This window comes from Convolutriloba macropyga, chromosome 15 (assembly GCF_964194025.1).
Source record: "Convolutriloba macropyga chromosome 15, txConMacr16.3, whole genome shotgun sequence".
Classification (NCBI taxonomy): domain Eukaryota; kingdom Metazoa; phylum Xenacoelomorpha; order Acoela; family Convolutidae; genus Convolutriloba; species Convolutriloba macropyga.
The window spans coordinates 31,169,730-31,192,831 of NC_134482.1; the positions used below are offsets into that span (position 1 = coordinate 31,169,730).

Consider the following 23,102-nt stretch of genomic DNA (forward strand, 5'->3'; position numbering starts at 1 on the left):
GGATAACTTTACCCTCACTTTGTATTTTAAGCTCACAGCAGATTTTTAGTTTTCTTTTGTTGGGAAGAAATACATCAAATAGCGATAATAACATTCACAATTGCTGTTTGATGTATTTCTACGCAACAAAAGAAAACTGAAAATTTGCTGTGAGCTTTAAGTACAAAATGAGGGTAAATTTATCCCAAATATCATTTGGCGAAATCAAAAAACTCAACCGTTTTTTAGATTGGCGATTTTTTTCTTATAAAACATAGATCCTATGCCCGAAAATATATTCTCCAATAAAATCAGACGTAATAATAAGCATTATATTTAAATAATAGCATGGCTTATTAAAAGACGAGGGAACTGGAAACAGCTAAACTTTGTCTTCACAAATTATGAACGATTGAGCTGATGAGAAAAACTGAAAAAACATTTAAAAACCAATAAATCATTCAATTTCAACTTAAACTTAAAATAAATTCATCGCTGTTTTAATATTTTTGGTGGAATAATTTTTAAATATAAAGTATTTAAATGTTTTGGTTGGAGATCGGGATCCTTATCAATTAGAAATAAATTAGCTTAAACCCGAAAATTGAAATTAAGCGAAATATCGTGATCGAATTGTGTATGCGATGAGCAAATATTAACAACTCATAAGCTCACCGCCGCATGTCAAGAAGCTGTACTTGTTACACGTACACTTTGATAGGTACGCTTAACTTTGAGAAACCAGACAAAACAAGAGATGTGTTCATAACTGATTCCCAATTTCGAGAACTTGGGAGTATAATGAGTAAGGACAAGCACATCAGGCTTGCAAGTACATTTTTTGATGGTTTGTATCCGGTACTGGTATATTTTTGCATTAGTGCTCTTGCTCAGACCTTAGCCCCCAAGGTACTAAGAAAACCGTCTAGCTTCTTTTTTACGCCAAACAATGCGAAACAAAAACTCAAATTTAAAACTAAGTAATTTTTAGTCAGCAATCATAATTTAAGAATATTTTACATGAAGTTGCAGCTTTCATTACCCTTTTCCGTTGTTTTTTTTCATAAACCAGGTGAAAATGTCGATGATACTTAAAAATTCTTGCAAGATTTTCACGAGATCTTGTATCGAGGTACATAATCTTGGAATGTAGAAATCAGTAGCAGATGTCACATACCGGGGGAGGTGGGGGAAAAGGGGGAAAATTTACAATTATAAAACAGTATGAACAATTTTGAACATATTACAGTTGTCATTTAGTAGCTGTTCAATGTCACCTGAATTATTAACAGAAGTACATGTATCGGAAGTCGTCAAAGTAGACCCGGTCATCTCCGGCAGTCGAGGCCTCTGTAATCATGTTCTGGATTTTGTCTTCTGGAAGTTTTATTGACAACATCTTCAAGCATTTTTTCAGATCATCGAAGGTGATGTATCTAGAAAAATGCGAAGATAATCATTGGTTTGGACTAATCAAGAGGGAATTTGAAAAGGTGCTTCATTTTTGTTTGCGTAAAAAGTGTTCGTAAATAGTAACCAAAAAAATACCCCGAGGCAAGATCAGCACCCAGTTAGCCAGATCAGCACCAAGAGGTTGTTAGGAAAGATCAGCACCCAGTTAGCGCCCGAAAAAAGGGAAGATTAAATAATAGATGACAAATTAGATGGTGCAAAAGAATAGGTGCGATATTTATGCATTTAAGATATATGCCCTCGAAGAAGAGAGTTCCCCGAAGCCGAGGCCCTGAACTAAACTATGATAAGAGGCATCCAGACGATAATAGCCGGACCGAACTCCAAGTCTGTATCAGTACTGTTTGAGTCTAAATTCAAGTCTTATTTCGTTTCAAAGTACTTGGTAAGTCTAAATACAAGTGCTACAAGTCTGACAAGTCTTATCTAGGAGTTGGATAACACTTGGAGGTTGATTCGCAAGTCAAAACCAACTTTTCAAAATTCTGCGAATAAAAATTTTGATTTCCGAAAAATTTTTTAACGAGATTCGGTTGTTGCTTCAGATTTTCTGTACTTTCTCGAGGCCCCTGAAAATCGATACCAAGTGATACCAACTGACATCAAGTGACATGACCATAGTACTGAAAAAGTAATGAAATTAGACTGGCCCAGTAAGGAAATTGAATTGGCGTTATGCCCGTGTAAGTAACGACTCAGCGAAAAAATGTGTGCTCTGTTTTGGGAAACATGGTTGTTGTCAGAAGTTTTCAGCTTTAGGATTTGAACAAAAACGCCAAAAGCAATATTTTTATTTTCTCCATGCTATCAGTGCTTTGCTTGATAGCAAATATGACTCATAGTTTTCTCAGAAAAGGAAAAACTTTATAAGGGTTGTTATAACAGTTTAAGTCATAGCAAAGATGACAAACTGTCTGCTAATGTGACTACAGTTTCAATCACAACCAGTTTAAATAGCAGAATCAGTTGTGCAAAAATTGCTATCTAGGAAAATTTTGAAGAAAGCACTTGTTTATTTATTCAGATGGACGGGTTCCAAAATGAAGGAAACTACCAGCTTTTGGGAAGATAATCTGTTGACATTGTCCAGTTATTAGCCGATGTAAATATAGTGACAACGAATTAATTCTCCTGTCTCCAATGTAAATTGTGCTCTTCTATCAAAGACAAGGAGAACTTGACACCGCCCAACTTAAAATCTGTCCGAATTTTATTGTATTATCCGCAATATTGTAGATTACCGATGTATACTTCAAACTCAATTATAGTCCCAATAAGAAATCGTTCAGCTTTGCTGTTTAACAAATTTATTCCACTCAGAACATCAAAATAATTCTATAACAAAGCAATCAATTTTTGTCGAGTTTTGTTAATAAGTCAAGTTAAAAAACAAAAAACGAAATTCTTATTTCAACAAATTTTAGTACTATAACTTGGCTATACTTCAATCTCAAAAATTGCGAAAACAGTCAGAACTACAGCAAATGTAACTCAACAAAAATAGATTTTTCTTAAATCATTTTAAATGTCAGCAAGTCTTTTTTATTGTTTTCAGTAACACCAATGTCAAACAAAAGTAGGCTTCGTTAAAGCCAGTGAGAGAAACTGACTTTATGATTTGCACAAAATTTTTCTTTACATAGGAATTTCGTTCCTAAGAAAGAGGAGTTTGAGAATATCAAAAATAATCTTCTTTTATCAAGTCAAATTAAATAAACTGTACAATCACTAATTTGATCTACAAAAGCAAAGCAAGATAAGCAGTATTTCACCACTCAAGAATTTTGAGTAAATACACACTGGATATTATTTTCAAACTTAACGATATTGGAAAGGTTTTTTGCAGTTTTTCAAGCTCTATTTTAAGTGTTTTACTGGTCAATTCTTAACTGTTGGTTAATTGGAGATTGCTTCGTCATCAGATTCATTGAATACACTGAGTTTGGCTTTCTGCATACTTATACGGTGGCAGCCACTTTGACTTTTGTCTTTGTGTCTGGACTGAATTTGGCATATGGCATACCAAATGGGATATCTTGTATTCAATTTGAGCTCAATTCGTTGAAAATTCCTAGATACTACGTATAAATCTTGACAAAAGTGAAGAAATCAATTTGGCTTCGATAGAATGTAGCCTTCAATTTTGCTTTTCATGCTAATCCAACTTTACTATTCGATTTAGACTTGAGTTGATTTGCTATTTGTTAAGCGCAGCCAACTCATTCAGCGACCTTTAGGTTTGAATATTAAAAAAATAAAAATGTTTCATTGGCCGCCTTAGGAACTTTGTGAGATTGATTTGATTATTGAACTAATAAAAGATTACAATCGTTTAGAATAAATTAATCAGTTTTCAGTTTCGAGTTTTTGTTAAATTGACTGTTCTTCATGATTTCTGATGTTGTTATGGCTGAAAACTTGCATGACTTTTCTTAACCATGTCAAATCAGTATCGGGCACAGATGGTAAATAGTGCACATATGGGAAAAAATCCACTGGGCATCAATGTTGATGACATTGCCGGCCCCATTTGCAGGGTTGCAAAGAATAGTCGGCTTCCGTAAAGACGATGCTCTGTTAGGTTGAAATTCTGTAGCCAATAAATAATTCTCAAGAAAATAACTGAGGGAAGAAAAAGATGGTTACAAGAGACAACAAAGCAAATCATTTTCAAATCGGCATTTCTAACTGACGGAGCGGGTAATGACCAAAAATTGTAGTACCTGAAAATTGCGACACAAGCGAAAAAGGCTAAAGCGGAGGTTGCTGCGGTGTAGCAAATTTCTACACAGCGCGAAAACGAGATTCCTATCTGTTGCGGCCCGTACTTACCTGTACCTAACCGTACCTACCTGTACCTGAATATTACCACTCAAGAGTGACGGACCTTTTAATGTACTGGATTTTTCAAATCGTTTTTTGATCGACAAGTAAGTTATGTGACTTCACATTAACGATAGTGTAGATTTCTGCAGGAGGAATCTTTGGAAGCTTAGTGCTAAAATGATGTGAATTTGTCCGTTGAATGTGAATGTAATTTACTCTACAGAAATTTTACTTAGCTTGAGAACGGGGCGGATCTTTTCACCGTATGCAGACTTTATTTTGACTGACCGAACAATTTTATCCGAGCCTAGATACACTTCTATTACCTTTGCTAGAGGCCAGAGACCACGAGGAGTGAAATCTTCCAAAATCCAGACTAAGTCGTGAACTTTTAAGTTCTGATTTATTTTAGGCCATTTAGAGCGTTTCTGCTGGTTAGGGAGATACTCTCTAATAAATCGGTTCCAAAAAAAGTTGGGCTAGAATTTGTGATGTTTTCCAAGATTTAGTAACTACTACTTTGATTTGAGAGAAGACTCCTGAGGGAAGCTTGATTGAGGGTGTACCCAAAAGGAGATGATTTGGCGTTAAAGGGAGTGGATCGTTTATATCGCTAGAAACATTCGTCAATGGTTGCGAAATCATGTTGCACTCAATTTCACGAGTGAATGTTGACAGCGTTTCGTCTGTTAGCGTTTTTGAGCCAATGACTTTGTAGAGGGAGAGTTTGAAAACTTGGACTAACATTTCCTTGCGGCCGCCAAAAAGCGGAACCAGAGGGGGTTAAATTTCCAATTGATTTCTACGTCTAAGATGTGGAGCTTTGATGCAAATTCTGGCGAGGATCTGAGAGCTTCTATTCCTTTTCTCAATTCGGAACAAGAGCCGACAAAAGATTTTCCGTTGTCAAAATAAAAAAATTTTGGTTTTCCGTGGCGGCTAATGAATCTGCAGATGCAACTCATTGTAGAATCTGTAGAAAAACTTTCCGAAATTTCCAAATGAACGGCTCTTACAACTAAGCACGAAACTAGAAGGATATAACGGGTAGCGAATTTATCACACTATTTCATAGGTAAAGGACCTATGAAGTCCAGACCTTTTTTTGCAAATGCAAAGTGATTTTAGAGCGGTAAACGTTCACTTGGCAGATCTGACATCTGAGGTGGATTAATTTCTTGAGCCATTCTTCGGCAGGGAATGCACTGACGTATTGTTTGTCTAACAACAGCTCGGCATATCAGAATCCAATAGTATTCCATTAGAAAGGAGCGTGTTTGTTCAACACCAGAGTGACTAATCACTACATGAGTGTTTTTGATGAGGAGCTTAACGATTGGGTTAACCCCGTCTAAAATTAACGGATGGCGAGCAGTTTCTAAGACCATTGCCATAGACAGCCAACCTTTGGCGCGGAGTTCATTCCTTCCGTTAACAAAAGGACAGAGTGTCTTTAGAGGGCTTGACGGAAGTATCTCCTTGCCTTTCTGTAAAGACAAATTCTCATCTCCAAAGTTCTGACTTGGAGCAACGCCGATTAGGTACTTGTAGGCCAGTGTGTGATGTGCGAGCGGTAAGCAAATGCTCTGTTTTTTCAAACGATCGAGGAAGAATAAGCAGTTTGCTGCAATTCTAACCAAGCGATTTCAGTTGCTGAAGCATGCAATGTCGATGGGACATTCATTTGCTGAGTGCAGATTGGTTTGCAACGGATGAACGATGAGAACGTTCGAAATTCGGGCTTTCAAGATGTCTTGACATAGCCAGTCACTTTTTGGTAACTGTAGAAAAGAAGGACCATTGAGCCATCGAGAACTGCAGTCCATCTGTTTAACTTCATAGCCTCTTGAGCCATCATCGGCTGGATTGTCAGCTGAGGTGATGTAGTTCCAGTCATGTGCTGTTGATACATCAATTATCTTTGCCAACCTGTTAGCAACAAATATGCGATGACGTATCTCTGGGGCTCTGAGCCAATAAAAAAATGTTGTACTATCGGACCAAAAAACTTTTTCTTTTATGTGAATGTCGTGCATTTCTCTCACGAATTGTGCGAGCTCAGCTGCGTAGACGGCTGCTTGCAACTCGAGATTTGGAATTGTCATTTTTTTTATTAGAGCTAGGTTTTTCTCATTATGAATTTCACTTGAACAGTTTTATCCAAGTATTCAATCCAAAGATACGAAACTGCTGAGAGTGCATACTCCGACGCGTCTGAGAAGGTTTGGAGAGCTGTTTCCTTTATTGCTTTGTTAATGAATAAACAGCGAGGTTTTGAAAAGTCTCGTAGTTCATTTTGCAGTTGAGTTAAACCTGCAAATTCATTGAGGTTCAATGGTTTGTCCCACTTTTGTCAATGGTTCCAGGCGGCCTGTAGACTTTTACGAACTCGGATGCTGAGTGGTGCTATAAAGCCTAGAGGGCGAAAAATGGCTGCAACAAACCGCAGAAGTTTTCTTTGCGTTACCATAGTGCTATCCAAGTGAAAATTCTTGAACGGTTTTTTTCTCGATTACATAAGTGTCTGTTTTTGCATTCCACGGTAATCCAAGGACCTTTTGAGTATGAGGTGAAGCTTTGTTTGTGTTTAAAAGTTGATCCCTACTGACTTGTTGCAAAAACGCAGCCGATTTAGAATTCCACTTGATGGGGTTTAAACCCCCAAGAGACAGGCAAGCTTTAGTGCTGCTCATTATGTTTACAGCCTTTTCAACGTATATAAAAATCATCCATGTAGATATTGCGTTCAACAATATGGGAAGCCTCAGGAAATTGTTTCTGTTTATCTTTCGCAGAACAACGTAGAGCGTACGATGCAATGCAAGGTGATGACGTTGCACCAAATATGTGGCTAGTGTATTCATATTCTTCTATTTTGCCGTTGTGATCCCACAAGAAACGATGATATGAATGGTTTGAAGGAACAACTTTGACTTGCATAAATATCTGCACAATGTCGGCGGATATTGCGATATGAATTTCTCTGAAACGCAAAATAATCCCAACAAGATTGCTGAGCAAGTCAAGGACTTTCAGCAGATTTGAGTTGAGAGATTGGCCTTGAAAGATGCTGGATGCGTTAGTCACCCGTCAAAGTTTTCCGGGCTTATTTTCGTTTGAGACCGGATGATGAGATACATAAGAAACTGATTTTGTGTTGTCGGTACAAGTATTATTCTTTATAACATATCCGTTGTGCAAGTCCTTTTGCAAATTCTCTTCATATTTTTCTCTTAATACTGGCTTCGTGGAAAGCGTTGCTTTTAGCTGCTTCAACTGTCTCAGCAAGCCATCTGTTATTCGGCAATTTTGCGTTCTCTTTCCACAGTATGCCAACTTCGTAATGACCATCCTTGAATCTGGTTGTGGATTATAAAATTTCCAAAGACTTTTCATCGTTCTTGGACAGCGCTTTTTTCTTTGATGCAATGCCATAATTTTCGATCTTCATCCAATCCTGAACTTTGGTGAAAAATTCGTTGTCCAATGGGCCATGGGAACAATTTTGGGTTGAGAACTGGATTTTTGCTCATCTGCAATTATTTTGCTGCTTCCGGCACAAGTCCAGCCTTATGGTGTCTTGACAGCCCAAAGTGTGTTTTTCGGGCTTTTAAATATCTCACTGTAGTGGATTAGTTCAAGGTTATCAATTCCGATGATTATACACACTTGATTTTGTTTGACATTTGGAAACGTGATGTGTTTAAGGTGATCAAAGTTACTACAAAGTTTGTTCAGCTCACTGGTTTTAACTGGCGTCATATTGAGATCTGGTACTGCTAGCACATCAATTGAAACTACTGAGGTATTCTGGGATCTGTATGGCTTGATTTGGACCGAAATTTGAGAACAGTCTATTTCTCTAGTTGTATGGTAGCTACTGATGGGCACTTCAGCGACTGTGTTCTTGTCAATCTCCAATTCTGCTGCTGCAGATGTAAGCAGCCAGCTTTGACAACTTCCGTTGTCTAGATACGCATAAGTATTAAGAGTTTTTACACCATTGGAAAGTTCAACCGGAACAAGGGCTACTTGTCCTGTTCCGTGTAAATGAACGGATTTAACGGCCGATGGCGGCTTCACTCTCTGATTTATGTCTCCAAAGCTCTCATGGAGTATGCTTTTGGCCAGAACTGCCTGTTCGACAACCATTTTTTGAATTGCAATGTTGAACATGATGACTGCCAAATCAATTGTAGCAAAGTTTTAAGTTTTTGACATGTTCTCTCCGATCGAAAAGAGAAAGGCTCTTGAAATGAGAACATTTGTAGAGATACTGACAGGTCTCATTACTGGGGCAAACAACAGTTCTGAAGGGGCCTTCTTTGTTACCGTCAAAAAAGGCCACCTTTTTGACCATTGCTTGTCGTTCACGCAGATGAGGGCAAGGGACTTTGAGTTTTCCGAATCCATGGTTTATGAGCAAAGTTTGATCTTCCATGGCTGGGTCGTGTTACCGATATGGGCGCTGGCAAATCTCTACAAGCCTTTGCGTAGATTGATAACCACTCAGAAAGGTCTTTAAGAGACGGCTGGAGTGAAAACTTTTCGAGGGCATACTTGTTCCACTTCAGGCGGACTGGTGTTGGAAGTTTATTTAATGCCTGATGGAGATTTGCAGTAGAATGAATGTCGTGATTGAATCCAAGTTGTTGAAATGTATCCACTAGGGTCAGGAGAAAGGCTAAAAATTGAGTATAACTTTCAGGCAGAGTCAGATTAGGTGGTTTGAACTGCGAGAATTTATCAAGAAAGGCATTTACTATCCTGTTTGGGTTGCCGAAGTGTTCCTCAAGACGATTCAACGCTGGGACATACAGACTAGCGTTGCAGTCGTATCCGTCTATTAAATGCTTTGCCTCTCCAGTTAATAGCGATTGAAGATGTATCATTTTTTCTGATAGTGACTTAGGCGAACGATCTATTGTGGCTTGAAAAATGCTGAACCCTTTCATCTAGTCAAGTGGATTGCCATCAAATTTTGTTGCCTGCTACTTGGGCACAAATTTTTGGAAACAAGTGGACATGGAGATGGGGTTCTGATATGAAACAGAGCCAAGTGTAGCGGACGTCGATGGATCTGAGATTTGTTGATTTGGAAGGAATGTCCATGATTGCTGTTCAAAAGATGAAATGATGTGTCCTGGTCGGCTGAACTATTGTTTGAGTTAGCAAGAAACGGTTCCGAAGACAAGGCACTCTGAACAGGATTTCCAGATGAAGTAGCCGTTGAGAAACCCATATTTTTTCCATATTAGCCGGTGGCGAAATGGAATTGGATTGAACTGACCTAGCTGGCGCTGCCGAGTCCGACAAAACAATTGACCTGACACTCCGCTCCCAGCAGTTGCTGAGAAAAATGTAGAGGTCCTGTTAGTGTTAAGAACTGTTGGGTTACTGCTGCTACTATCAAATGTTACCCTAAAGTTGCCTGATGGAACATTGCTTAGTTCTGAGCTTTGAGTTTATTTTTCTGTTTGCGGAGGGCAACGGTTGTTTTTCGAATCTTGATTTTTAGTTTGCTAAGTTCAAAACAGAGCATATCTGCGTCTTCTGATGGCGAGATGTCCAAAAGCTCCTGAACAGACTTGTCGAGTTTCTCTTGCAACTCTTTAATTTCGCACAATGTTTCTTCTAGAGTTTCAGTGTCTTCCCAGGAATCGATTCCTGAAACAACAAATTCGATGCACGATTCAATTTGGTTTTGGTTTTTAATGTGTTTCAAATGAGGATCAACAGAGGATTCTTCGTTTTCACCCATTGCTGGCGTTTGTGAAATTGTAGAATTTACCTGATGCTCAACTCTTGTTGATTTTCCGGTTCGATTAAGAACCATTAACTCTGTTTTGTTGAGGTTATCTAGAGCTTTGAAATTAATTTAGCCTCTATTAGTAGCATTGTTGAACAAACCTCAAGGCCAAAACCTTTTTATGTAACTATCGGTTAACAAATACTTACCAAACCTAATGAACCAAATTTAATCCAAATTTAACGCAACTTGCCAAAGTTTACCAAAACCTACCAAAACGTTACAGTCCCTTACCAAAACTACTGAACCTTACCAACACTTACTGAACTTGATCAAACCTTACCAAACCAAACCTTACCAATAGTTCCCGAACCTTACCAACCTTTACCAAACTTTACCAAAACTTACCGAACCTTACCAAGCCTAACCGAACCTTACCGATATTTACCAAAACCTTACCAAGCCTAACCGAACCTTACCGATATTTACCAAACCTTACCAAGCCTTACTGAACCTTAGCGGATACCATCAACTACCAATACCGGAATGATAAACCCAAATCTACCAAATAACCACAGTAACATGCGGACACAAACCGAGGTTTATGCTGAACCACATGGCACGAATGTCGGTTTTTCAATAGCGAAAAAATCGTCTGGCGGTATCGGAGCAATAAAAAAAGGACTGAAATTTATTGCAAATTGCTAACACGTCCGGAAAAAATTCTCTAGGTGCGAGAAAAAAAACAACGCTGGGGAAATTACTGGGGAATCACCAGAGTCAAAGGAAATAAAAATAAGGTAATCAAGGGAGTCCCAGATATAAACATTCTGTTGGGCTGGGCAATGATGGGTTGCCTCGGGCTGGGTTGTATGGGATGGGTCTTTGTCTAAAATTTCCTTCTCCACCCTGATCACGAGAAAAAAAATTCTCGAGAATGAAATTTTAGCTGTCCATTCTTTCGTTGGGCGCCAGAATGTTACATTGGGCGCCTTAGGAACTTTGTGAGATTGATTTGATTATTGAAATAATAATGGATTACAATGGTTTAGTATAAATTAATCAGTTTTCAGTTCCGATGTTTTGTCAAATTGACTGTTCTTCATGATTTCTCATGTTGTTATGGCTGAAAACTTGCATGACTTTTCTTAACCATGTCGAATCAGTATCGGACAGAGATGGTAAATAGTGCACATATGGCAAATAATCCACTGGGCATCAATGTTGATGACAAATAATAAGGAAAATGACTATGGTAAACCCTTTTTTTGGGGAAATTGATTCAAAAATTTTGTAATTGCCATTGTTGTACTTGTTATTGAATTATCATCTACTTCACTTGGGTAATTAAAATCGAGTCTTTCACAGTCAAACGGCCTGACAAACTTTCAATAATTTAGATTAACGCCATCGAGTCTGCAAAATGTGCTCGTTTTCACTTGACATTTAAAACCACTACAATGCATTCAGCTCCAGAATATAGGCAGCGATTGTGAATTTTTGATAATTACTTATTGAATATTCCTAGAAAACTGCGTGTAGGCAGAAAAAACTGGCTGCAGTTTTTTTGTGATCGCTGGCTTCATATTGTTATTTCTAGAGCAAATTTACTATCATACTTAAGTTACTGTTTTATGGCTCTTTTTAATAGAAATCTCTGAAAAAAATGTGTTGCTTAATTTTCCAAATTGTTTTTGGATGCAATTTTGTGAATTAGTTACTTGAACTCAAAGCAAATTTAATTTATATGATATCTTCAATTCCTCTGATCACAACTCAGTACCTCAATGTAGAGACACACTGCTGCCTGTATTTGCCTAATCTATTTTGCGTTGAAGTTGTCTCTCAAAATGAAAAGGCGAACGACGTTTTGAGGTATAATAAATGAAAACAAACCCTCTTCATACTCAAGTGGAAATGATTACAAAACCTACTAGAAATGACAGTCTTGACTGATGCAAAAACTTGAATAATCCTACGGGTAGCCCAATATTCACTGTTAATACATAATATCCAGCATACTATTTAAAATCAAACCAAATAATCTATAATGAACTTTAAGTCGATTCTGGAGTTTTTTATAGGGTTTTTCATTGAGCCTTTCTATCAATTTACTAAAAGAATAACCAAAGAAGAGCCATGACCGATTGTAATTTAAAAGACTTCTCGAGCGTTAATTGATAAAAAAAAGCTAGCAAGAAAACAATTTTTTAAACCAATTTCCGCTCATAGGAAACAATGATAAATCAGAAATGTACCTGGAAACACGTACGTGTCATTTTTAAAATGCCAGAGGTTTCAATATTTTGTTCACTAGGACATTAAATTTATTTCGAAATTTTCTATGTGCTTTCAAAAAAATTTTAAAAAATGTTTTTCGTAAAATATCTAAAGATTTAAATTTTTTTTTCACTGATATTTGGACTATAGTTGAACGTAACGTCGTTAGATCGTTTCTTGGTAAAACGTAAGACAAGGTAAAACTGTGACAATTTTCATTCAACCTAAAGTTCCGCAAGGAATATTTGTGTTGAGCTGAGGTTCAGGCATTCAGTAGTGCTAAACTGTACTTGAGCCAATCAGGCCGGGAGTGGTCTCTTTTATACCTATTTTAGACTACAATGGTTTTTTCAAAGTCCTGGCCTAGACTGGGGCTGTCCCTGTCAACATTTTCAAGATTGTTGACATTATTTACCCTCTGTTGTTTTTGTCGAATAGTTTGAACACATCCTGGAGATCTCTCTCAATGTCAACATCTCCTTGTTCTGCTATCTTCTTGGCCATCATCTCACAGAACTCCTCAAAGTCAACTTCCCCATTACCTGCATTAAACATAACTCTATCGGTACCTATTTCGAAGGCAATTTCAGCGCTATCTCAATTACTCCAATGTTTGCAAAACTCTTTGAGCGTATACTTCTCAATCAGGTTAACGAATTTATGCAAAAAGAAAAAATCTTGAACGGTACACAGTTTGGATTTCAAAAACATAAGTCTTCTACAGATGCTGTTTTACACTTAATCGAAGCATTACAAGAAAACTATGATAACTTAAAAATTTCAGTTGCCGTTTTTATCGATCTAGCTAAAGCATTTAATTCAATATCGCACGAAATTTTTCTCAAAAAGATTGAAGCTTACGGTTTTTCAGAAAGTGCAGTTGATTTATTTGCTTCATTTCTTAAAAACAGACAGCAGTGTGTTAAGATAAATGATGTTTACTCAGAATAGTTGGAAACAAATCATGGTGTTCCACAGGGAACCGTTTTAGGGCCACTAGTTTTTCTTCTCTACATTAATGATTTTCGAGAAAAGGTACAAGGAAACTTCGACATAAATCAATTTGCTGATGACACATGTTTCCATTTTAGCAGAAATAATGTCAGCGAACTGGAAAAATCTGTTTCTGAAATACTGGAGAAAACAGATAATTATCTAAAGGAAAACAAATTAACCATGAATACCGGTAAAACTGAAATTCTTTGCGTCTCGAAAGAAAATGAAAATTTTAATTCAATAGTATATCAGGGACAAGAAATTAAGCCACAAAATCACTGCAGATACTTGATTGATTCTAAATGATTGGGTATAATGATTGATTCTAAATTAAATTTTCTTGTACAACTCAACAAAGTCCTGTCAAATATGGCCACAGCGATTAGATCCATATATCTTATACGTTATCGGTTACCTCTGAAAGCACGATTGATGCTATTCAAATCCCCAGTTCTTTCTCAATTAACGTTCAGTGCTCTATTTTGTCAAAACTTGAAATTCTCTGAAATGCAGTGAATTAATCGACAAATCAATTGGGGAATTAAAGTTTGCTATATGAGAAAAAAGTTTGAGAGATCTACAGATCTCTTAGTAAAATCTAACAATTTGCCTGCAGAACTTTTAATAAGCCAGATGAGCGTTTCAAAACTTAAGAATGATGTTTCATTATTGAAATCAGATGGCACTGAGAGTTTTTCTCTGAGTGGTAATGTCTTAGTAAGAAAAAACAACAGAACTGAACAGCTAATTCTCCTAAAGTCGAGCAGTCGATCATTACAAAAAAGAAACATCCAAAAATGGAATAAACTTCCGCGTGAAGTCCGGATCACGCTCAAAATTTAAACGCATGATAAAACAGCATGTGCTCCAACAATTCAAACTTGTACCGTTGGAAAGGAACGTTGGTGGCTTCAAAAGTTATTTTTACCTTTAAAAAACGGAACCACTAATTTTGATTTTTAACATTGTACTAATTTTGTATATATAATTTTAAACTTGTAATATTTAACCCCCGGGTTATATTTTCAATTTACTTGTTTAAACAAAAAAAGAACCAGAAAAAATCAGAACGATATCAGTACTGATTCAGAAGCTGATTCGTGTCACATTTTGCTCGGATTTTGTCTGATTCAGAAGCTAATTAATCATTTTAAAAAGTCAATTACAAGACTTAAGTTATTTTGAATACAAATTTGGGATATATTCTGCCCGCCTAGATTAGATAAAAGTGAAATTGAGGCAACATTGAGCGCAGTTATAACATGGAGCTGAAGTTAAGATAAAATTTGACAAGATTCCGTGTCATTTTTGATGAATTCCAGATCATGTCAGCTATTCTGGGAAAGTTACTGAATTGCTCCCCTAGTCTAGGCCAGAAATTATTAAAAGACGGTCCCCGTTGACATAAGGCATAAAAACAGTCTTAGATAAATGTTTGTTACAAAATATTTTTTACAAAATAATTTTGAAAAAAATTTGTCTGGACTTTAACTGATGTCCTCGACTTTGACTGGAACTAAAACAAGCGTTTTCGAAATTGCTAGACAATAAAAGGTGTCCTGGTATTTGTCTGGACATTGCAAAGTGTCCTGAAATTTGGCTGGACAAAGAAACGTGTCCTAGAATTTGGCTAGACAATAAAAAATGTCCTCGAATTACGCTCGAGGAACGCTTAAGATAAGGACATCTAGCGCAATTGGTTAACTAATAGGTAAGGTTGGAGAAGGTCAAGAGACCGAACCCAGATGACCATACATGGCTCTTTCGCATTATTGGTGCAGTTTCTCTCAATTGACAAGACCTACAACTGTTTTCAGACACTTCAAATGTTTAAGTGCTTTGGGATCTATTCTGTTCCCCCCAGTATTTCTTATGACCCCCAGTTACAAATTATGTGTTGTTATATAGCAAGTTACTATGTAAGAAAATAGCACATGCGCCTGGGGGTCATAAAAGAATTATGTTCACTAAGCTGGGGTGGTGAAACAGAATAGATCCGTGCTTTGATATGCTATACAACGGAAAAAATGTTCTGTTAAAACCAATTGTCGCTCCGTTAATATACGGCCGTGCCTCATTTAGTATATGCGTAATGAATGGATCTAGTGGATTAAAAGAGGTTATGACATGCTATTGAATTGATTCAAAGTAGGACTATCGTCTAGACGGGTTGATAGTTGGTACCCTACATATTTTCAAGTCTATATTATTTAAAAAAATGATCAGTCTTCTAGAGGTCACAGCCACATTATAATACTCCCGTATGGCCACGGGTTATTCGAAGTCCGCGTTGGTATCCCTCAAAATTGTTTCCATCGGATTTTGTCCTGCGCTATTAGCTACGGTTAAATTATGTCATATTAAATACGAACAGAAATTGTTGCTAATGTGCATAATGCGTTCTATTATAAGTAAAACGTTGAGAATAGTACGTTTAAACAATTTTTAGGTAAATATGCCTACATTATCTAACAATTAAGATAGCTTTTGGCTTAACATTTTTAGGCTTTCTAAACATTAGCTGACTGAATACAAGCCTATTTTGACGTCAATGACAAAAACCGGTAAAAAGAGCATCGAGAGAACCTTACCGTCTAAGTTTTGTTGTGACATTGCACGTTTGTGCTTATACGTTTTGCCTTTATACTTTGCTCATGTTAATAACTTCGGACTTAGCAATTTTACTGAAATTGAATTCGATGCGGATTAAAGTTTTCTACTGAGTTAATAGCCGCGTTTACTCTGATGGTATTGTTGAAGTTAGTAATACTGGCATTGTCATCCATAGTTGTGGCATACCCAGATTTAGGTGCGCGACCCTGACCGCTCTGATCAGATTATTTGTGTCGCACACCGGTGGCGTGGTGCGACCCAAAATACATGGTCTGGGAAACGCTTGAGTCGCACAATGGTCTGGACAATGGTCGCACTACGGTCTAATCAGAGGTCAAAGTCTGGAAAATGGTCTGGAAAATGGTCGCACTACGGTCTGATCAGAGGGCAAAGCCGCACTATGGTCTTATCATAGGTCGCACGAAAGTCTGGACAATGGTCGCAGTACAATCTGAACAGAGGGAAAAGTTGCGCTATGGTCTGATCATAGGTCGCACGGAAGTCTGGACAATGGTCGCACTACGGTCTGATCAAAAGCGTTTTTTGAACAAAATATAGCTGTAGTGTCGGAAAAGTCTCCTAGTCCAGTTAAGAACCGACTTTTTGAGATTTTCCAGTATGATCTGTTTTTTACCCTCCTCCTTTTTCATTCCGGGCTTGGGACCGGCAGTGGCGGAGTTAAATAAAACAATTATACGAGAATTGAGCATAGCACTAGGTAAAAAAACTTTTCGCCAAAATAAAACAAAATTAAACCAAATAAAGCACCCAATCAAATATACATTTTAACATTAACATATGAATTAATCGCAAATTTCCCTATGAAATAATAACTTTCTTTCTACGCAAGCTATAGCAAAAATTCTTGGCATTTTAGACTCTGCATACACAGGGGATACTCCATACCCCGTTTAGTTGGATTCGGACAACTTCTTGACCCAATGAAAAAAAACTATACTTAAAAATTAAATATTAGAATTAATCGCAAATTTCCATATGAAAGACTATATTTTTCCTAGGCAAGCTATAGCAAAAATTATTTTTGTCCCACATTCCACATACACGTCCTAAATTTTTGTGTCAAGTTTTTCAGGAATTTAGTTTTGATTTATTCAAATTTTGTCTGCAATGATTGTTTAGTCAAAATTTTCAACAAATTTTGTTTTCGAAAGGTAGTGTCATCTCAATTATTGTCAGTTACGTCAGGTAAAAAAGAAAGCAAATGAGCCTGGTGGCGTAAAAAACATGCAGACTAAGAGGGAAGCCGAAATAGAATAGATGCAATGGATTGTTTCTATGAAGAAGAATCTGCATCCCAACGTCTTTGTTATGTAATGCCAATTTTTTGTCGCACGGAGGTCGCACTAAATTTGGTCGCTAGAAAATCGCACGAATTTTCGGGTCGCACAAAAGTAGCCCAAATTTTCTGGGCCGCACTCTGGTCGCACCGATTCTTGGGTCGCACTATGGTCTGATGATCGCACTACGGTCTGGTCAGAAGACTTTGGGTCGCACGCTGGTCTGATCAGAGATTTTTTGTATCGCACTATGGTCGCACGATTTTTTGGGTCGCACCATGGTCTGATCAGAGGGCTTTGGGTCGCATGATGGTCCGATCAGAGGGCAAAGTCTGGAAAATGGTCTGATCAGAGCGGTCTAGGGTCGCGCACCTAAAACTGGGTAAAGACCGAGTTACCCATCTATTAGTGTACGGTTAACGGCTTTGGTTTCGGGTTGCTTTGTTTTCTTTCTGTTCTTTTCTAAAACTTATTTTTATTTGAATCTCACATTTCTTTGCACCCGGAAACTGTTTGGGTTCCTTGATCTGGACTCTTCTCCGGGATAATCTATTTGTTTTTTTTGTTCCTTGTAATTTCTGTCCTGCTTCTGTACACGTAAATGCATTTTTTTATGTTTGGAACATTTTTGTATCTTGTCGTGTTGACCTTTGTGACATCATTCCTATTTGTCTGTGCAGTTGAAGTAAATATTTATTTCCGAAATGTTTTTTTTTGCCAAATAAAGCAATGGGCTCGTGTCTTAAGTGCAAAAGTTCTTTTAATTCTCCTTTTCATATTGTTTGCTGTAATCTGATCTGGGATTTCCTCAAAGTTTTTGTTGAACTCTCGTTTAAAGTAGGATTTTATCTTGCCTCGGAAGGAACATTTCTGGAGTAGAATTTTTCCAAGTTACCTGCTGTGTTCCTTGGTTGTATTTATTTTGGGCTACTTCATCGTTGCATTCTTACTTAGATTCAAAGTCACATTGGTAGTTTCTGATTTAGTGCTTGTAGAAGGAATCCGATTTTGACAATCTCAACTGGCCATGTTTTTCTCCATTTCTCGGTGATCTGTTTGGCCAATTTGTCTCGGAATTTTTTGTCCGGGAAAGGAGACTTTTAGTATTTCAATTGTGAATTTTCTCACGCTTCTGAGGAAAGCACTTTTGACTGTCAGAAGGTTGTAATTCTACCATGCTTTCCTTTTCGCTGTCTGGTTTGCTGTTCAGATCCTTTGAAATTCCTTTCAGATTCATTTTTGCAAGCCAGAACCTTGTATTTGTAACGGTTTCCGAATATTCCACTGTGTTAGTATCCGGTTCCTTACCGTCCTCGTATAAATTATGGCATCCAAAGGCTTTGCGTTTGTGTGTTGATTGCAAAGCGCCATTTTATGAATCGAGCTAACCAATTAAAAGAGCTTAAAACCTACTCTTGAATTGAAACTTATTGACCACGCGTAATGTAGATTCGACCTGGTTTTAGCTCAATCTGTTGTCTAGGCCCTTTGCTAGTTGGCACGTCTTTGGCCAAATTATAATATTGTGAAAGTAAAGTGGGAAACATCCGATTGTCTATGTTAAGCAGTGCAATTAAAAATTACCGATTGTCAGACAAACTTGCCGAAAAGGATAACATAAATCACTCAATCATTGAATTGAACAAAAACTTTGATTGAATGTTTGATTACTTCCACTCTTTTTCATAGAGGATTTCAACTTTTTTGCAAACTTTTAAAGTTGACTGTATTGATTCATATCTCTTCCTTTTAATTTATCTATACGTCGCCACCACTTTGTTTGAAAGCAGGCTATTTTCGGTGCCATTAGACTCTCGTAATAAAATTTCAACTGTGAATTTCATGGTAAAATGTTTTAAAATAATTTCCTCGGTTTTCTTCAGAAAAGCAAAACTTGAATTTGAAAGCCTTTGAAATCTGTAAATAAACTATTGAACATGAGAACATTCTAGAATGTGAGGTAACCATCTTTGTCGACTTCGTCAACAAGTTCTTTCAGCTCCTGATCTGATATTTCTTGTCCCAGAGACCTGAACATGAGCTTCAATTCCTGAGTTGACACAGCTCCTAAAATCATAATTTGTTTCGTCGACAATTTTCGCTTCCAATCTTCAAAAAACTCTGATAGACAAATGGCCGAAAAGAATTGGTATTTGGGGCTATTTCTAATTATAGAGAATATATAAATGACCAACAAGAAATGGGTTAATGCTCTCTTCGTTTGCAGGTAAACTCCTTGATCATAGTAACATACTAATGTCGTAGTAAACCGGCATTACCTCTCAATTTAATAGTTTTCTCATTTTCTTTCAATTTATTGTAGAAAAATATTTCTTTTTCTACATAAATATGTTTACATTCCAAAAAATGCTTACATTCTGAAATTTTTCCACGTTTTCGTTTTGAATTTTTATTACAAAAGTTGCTTTTTCAGTAAAATGAAATGCTCTATGTAATTTTGTTTACGGCAAAAATTACTATCAATTTTGCTATCAATTACTATCAAAATTAATATCATTTATTGAAAATGTTTACTGTCAATTTTGCCTATCGCATTTTCAATAAATGGTATTATTTTTTTCAAATAGCATTTTCAATCTATAGCAGCAAACTAGTTTTCAAAAAAGTTCATTAAAAATAACATTAGGTTCTCAGGTTCTACCGATTTGCAATTTTGATTGAATTTTTTTTTCGATCACTATCAGTTTTACTGCTAGCGATACTCTACGAAGAAAAATTTAAAAAAAATTGCATGATTATTGATGATGGCAAAGTTTTAAAATGTTATTAATTTTCAGAATTTGGTGGAAATTTCACTGTAATGTTTTAAGTATCATTTAGTTGAACTGATTGAATATTGAACACTCAAACTACAAAATTATATGAAAAAAGTCTTCGTCTATTCCTATTTCTGTTTGTTTTTATTTTTATATGAATCTAATGTAAACGAAGAGAACATTAATTCTCTAAACTAGCAAAAACTAGGGCGAATCCAGGAGCACTTACAGAGTAAATCTATATATGGATTTTCCAATTGTCATTAAGAAGCAGTAAGTTGAGCACTACGTGATATGCACTGAGCTTGTCCATAAAATACCTGATAAAAAGTTTATGGTAATTTTATCTGAATCAGCTGAAGTCGGTTCATAAAAAATCAGAACTAACGGTAAAGGAATGTTACCAAAGAATTATTTCAATAACAGACAACTTTAAAAAATTTGTTGCAATTTCAGCAACAATAATTCAACTAACTAACAAGTGAGAGAGAAAAGGATTTTTGTAATTCGAACCAAATACTTCAAAAAAGATTTAATTTCTGAAATTTTTTCACGTTTTCGTTTTGAATGTTTTTGATCTTTTATCTAAAGACGTCATTCAGTGTTTATTTCAAGCAATTTTGTAAATGCTAAAGCACTGCAAAATTTTAAATTAAGATGTCGATTCTTTTCTTCTGAGTAAAATTGGATCTGAGAATAATTAGGCCCGTTTCGTTCCATATTGTAGGCACTTAAAAGCAAAAGCTATTCAGATTTTGATTTCTTTTGTTACCCAAAAAATGTTAAATAAATAGTTGGCACCGATGTCACAAAAATTTTTTTCTGAGATGTTCATATGAGAAAATATCTGCAGTACATCAATGAAGATGCTAGATTTGAACAAGATATAAAAACAACGACTAAGTTAAAAATTGTGAGTGCATCGCAAATGTATTTTCACTTTAAAGATCAGATGGTTTTCGGAAATGCAAGAAAAAACTTTAAATTTATGCTCAAGTAGTATAATGCACAGTGATCAACAATCAGGTTACAAAAAGAGACTAAACAAATGTTAGCATTTTATTGAAAGGTTAACCATTTTATCATCGTCAGAACGTAAGTTACTCTATTGAAAAGACTCGTTTTTGCGACAAGATGAGCAGCTGCAGATAACAAATGAGTTTCCAGAAAAGCGTTATTTTCGTAATTATATGTTTTCCGGTCGAATTACGGTCGGGGTTAATTGTTAAAAACATCAGTGACTTCAATTTAAAAAACCTCGACTAAATAATGTTTTCCTGATTCAAAGCATGCCATTTAAGAGAAACTATAAAGCATCGTATAGCGGTTCCATTAGGTACGTTGGTTAAAAAAGGGAAAAACAACAAAAGAAGTCAAGATTCAAAAGTCCAGTAAAAACTTCGAAAAACAAAAATTTAACTGGAACAAAAATTGTTCAAATCTTTTTAATTAAATTGATTTCTATTAGAATGGTTCAACCAAAACTAATTGAAAACAAGCTTTTTTAGGCAAAAATTAAGCCAAGGTCCTACAATTTTTCCCGACAAGGCTCTCTTGCTATTGATTGGTTTGAACAAAAAGGTAAAGTACAGTCAGAATTTTGTGTTGCTAATGGAAGTATTTTTCCTAAGATAACCAAAATGTATAACTCAAAATGATAGGAACAGTTTTGATTTATTTCAAATGAAATTTTTATTTGATTTTAAAACGAAACCTAAAAATTGTACTCCTCAACCCCAATTTTTATAAACAGGTATTTTGGTTTTTGAAAATATATTTGGTCTACAACGATTAACATGTTTCCTTTAATCTGACAGAAAAAAAAGAGAAAAAGTGCTGATGCACTGCAATGTTTATAGTTAAGATATCGTTATTTTTTATTTTTTTATTAGATACATCGGATCTTTAAAAAAATTAGCTACTCCTGTTGTCATATTGGACATTTGAATGCTCGTTTCCAACAAAATGTAAATAAATATTTTGCAACTATTTAACAAAATTTTTCTCTTGTTGTGCTTCTTCTCCTGAGAGAATATCTGCAATATATCGATCAAGGTGCTATAGTATTGAACAAAATGCAAACACAATTGCCCAGTTAAAATTTTATACCTGCATCGCAAACTATTTCCACTTTAAAGATCAGATAGGTTTTTAAAGATCAAAGTGTTCATGAGGGAACAGTGGCAAATACCCTCTTTTTTAAACTATTCGTATTCAATTTTTTGTATTCTCAATTTCTAAAAAATGAAATGATTATTACTAATTCTTAATCTCTGGAAAAAAAACATCAAAAACAACAAAACGTCGAGAGAGATAGGAAGCCGTGGGAAGTTCAAAAAGAACTAGAGTAATTCTAACTAATTTAACACTAAACTCTCCCGGCAATAAAATGGAATACTATTTTTTGAAAACGTTTCCCGTCTGAAGAAGCCCGTTAAGATAGTATTTAGAGACCAATCTTTTTTACCAAATATAAATTAATTGGACCAGTTGCTACTGTTTATCCTTTTTAATATCAAATTTTAAATTTAGATAAAGAACAAAAAATAAATACATGCCTGAACCGTCTTGGTCGAAATCATTGAAAACCTCGCGATACTCTTCAAGTTCAATCTGAGTGAGTTTGGAAGACATATTTGCAGTTCGTCTAATTGTTTTTCACTCGAAAATAACCAACTTAAAAACTTTTTGTTTGGAAACTTTTTAACTCGGAAACTGAATGTATAAAATATTTAAATCAAATCTAATAAGCCGCTTTCTGAATTGCTTCAAAGAAAATAAATTTGGTTATCTATTTGAAAGAAAGTGAGACTTTAAGCTCCCAAATTGTGCACCAATGAATAAAACTATGAGGTCAATGCGCTCCAAAAATGGTAACAACATATTTATTGTTCTACTTGTCAAAAACCGGCTCTCGACAAAAATACTTCTAAGATGGTTGATTGTATTTGAACATGAAACTTAAGTGTAATTTTATTGACTAAAAGTGTGTAACAAATATAAACAAAATTAACGCAAATGTTTAATTTTTAGTCTCTTTGATGTGAAGACAGACTTGTTATTTTTTGCATTAAACCGTCGGTGGAATTCAACTAAAATTTATGACTGAAT

The 23,102-nt window shown here is 35.9% G+C and overlaps 2 protein-coding genes across 2 annotated transcripts in view; one reads left to right on the forward strand and one right to left on the reverse strand.

The window, feature by feature from the left end:
- LOC142354486 (uncharacterized) overlaps positions 1-23,102 on the forward strand; it is a 161,701-nt gene that overhangs the window by 4,624 nt on the left and 133,975 nt on the right. The window lies entirely within an intron of this gene.
- On the reverse strand, positions 1,137-22,791 carry LOC142354245 (neo-calmodulin-like). The gene is made up of 4 exons (XM_075406500.1): positions 22,550-22,791; positions 19,180-19,281; positions 12,723-12,849; positions 1,137-1,415 (listed from the first exon to the last, which is right to left on the reverse strand). Exons 1-4 carry the CDS (start codon positions 22,623-22,625, stop codon positions 1,265-1,267), a joined length of 456 nt encoding a protein of 151 aa, XP_075262615.1. The 5' UTR covers positions 22,626-22,791; the 3' UTR covers positions 1,137-1,264.

Bases quoted from the DNA above. Each gene is read 5' to 3' on its own strand.
- LOC142354245 (XM_075406500.1), bottom strand. From the start codon at position 22,625: ATGTCTTCCAAACTCACTCAGATTGAACTTGAAGAGTATCGCGAGGTT. The intron at 19,282-22,549 runs GCATGTATTTAT...TTATGATTTTAG, and splicing joins TTTCGACCAAGACGGTTCAG to GAGCTGTGTCAACTCAGGAA. The intron at 1,416-12,722 runs GTAAATAATGTC...GCATTTTTCTAG, and splicing joins TTCGACAAAAACAACAGAGG to ATACATCACCTTCGATGATC.